The following is an 888-nucleotide window of genomic DNA, read 5'->3' on the forward strand; positions in this document are numbered from 1 at the left end:
AATCGCTCAGCAAAATTTGTTATTGTGACAGGCCTACATAAAGTTCATCCAAGTCATGAAAATTGGTAACATTTTCAGTCAATAACAGGTTTAAAAGCTTCAAAATGGCAGCCATTTTTAAATGTAAACGGCTAATGGGAAATATGGGAAACAGCCTGGATTTCGATGCTGAATGGTTCCGACAGTAACATTTGGTGCTTGGTCCAGGGCTGCGCTTCCTCTCTGACCTTTGACCTGCCGTTCCTCTTCAGGGAGATTCGTAACGTGGAGCTGCTGAAGCTGCGCTTCGGAGAGTCTCACATGCATTACTGCGAAGTCATGCTGAAGGTCGGCCCCTCGTTTAGTCACCGACGCTCCTTGAACGCCTCGTCGTGGTTTAACGTGTCTGTCTCTGTGCAGGATATGGCCGACTCTCGCAGGATCAACAGCCACATCCGCGAGGAAGAGTCGAAGCTGAGCGAGGAAGAGCAGCCGCCGTTGGCGTTGTCCGCCATCGTCCTGTCGTCGGAGTTCTGGCCCACGCTGAAGGAGGAGAAGCTGGAGCTGCCGGCCGCCGTGTGCCACGCCATGGAGGCGTACACACGGCGCTACGAGAAGCTCAAGGTGAAACGTCCGATGGGTTCACCTGACCGTTAGCTTCCTGGCCGTTTTAACCTGACGGTTAGCTTCCTGACCGTTTTAACCTGACTGTTAGCTTCCTGACCGTTTTAACCTATTAGCTTCCTGATGTTTAGCCTCCTGATGTTTAGCCTCCTGGCAGTTAGCTTCCTGGCGGTTAGCCTCCTGGCAGTTAACCTCCTGATGTCTAGCTTCCTGATGGTTAGCTTCCTGACGGTTAGCCTCCTGACGGTTAGCCTCCTGGCAGTTAACCTCCTGATATCTAGCTTC

At 51.9% G+C, this 888-nt stretch overlaps 1 protein-coding gene across 1 annotated transcript in view; it reads left to right on the forward strand.

Annotated features, from left to right (window-relative positions):
- anapc2 (anaphase promoting complex subunit 2) overlaps nt 1-888 on the forward strand; it is a 17,186-nt gene that overhangs the window by 10,817 nt on the left and 5,481 nt on the right. Inside the window, exons 10-11 of the mRNA XM_015050760.1 lie at nt 252-327; nt 400-603. Of these exons, the coding sequence (XP_014906246.1) occupies nt 252-327; nt 400-603 (280 nt within the window). The remainder of the gene's footprint in view (nt 1-251; nt 328-399; nt 604-888) is intronic.

This window comes from Poecilia latipinna, unplaced genomic scaffold (genome assembly GCF_001443285.1).
Source record: "Poecilia latipinna isolate Pla-1442-1.1 unplaced genomic scaffold, P_latipinna-1.0 Scaffold1009, whole genome shotgun sequence".
Classification (NCBI taxonomy): domain Eukaryota; kingdom Metazoa; phylum Chordata; class Actinopteri; order Cyprinodontiformes; family Poeciliidae; genus Poecilia; species Poecilia latipinna.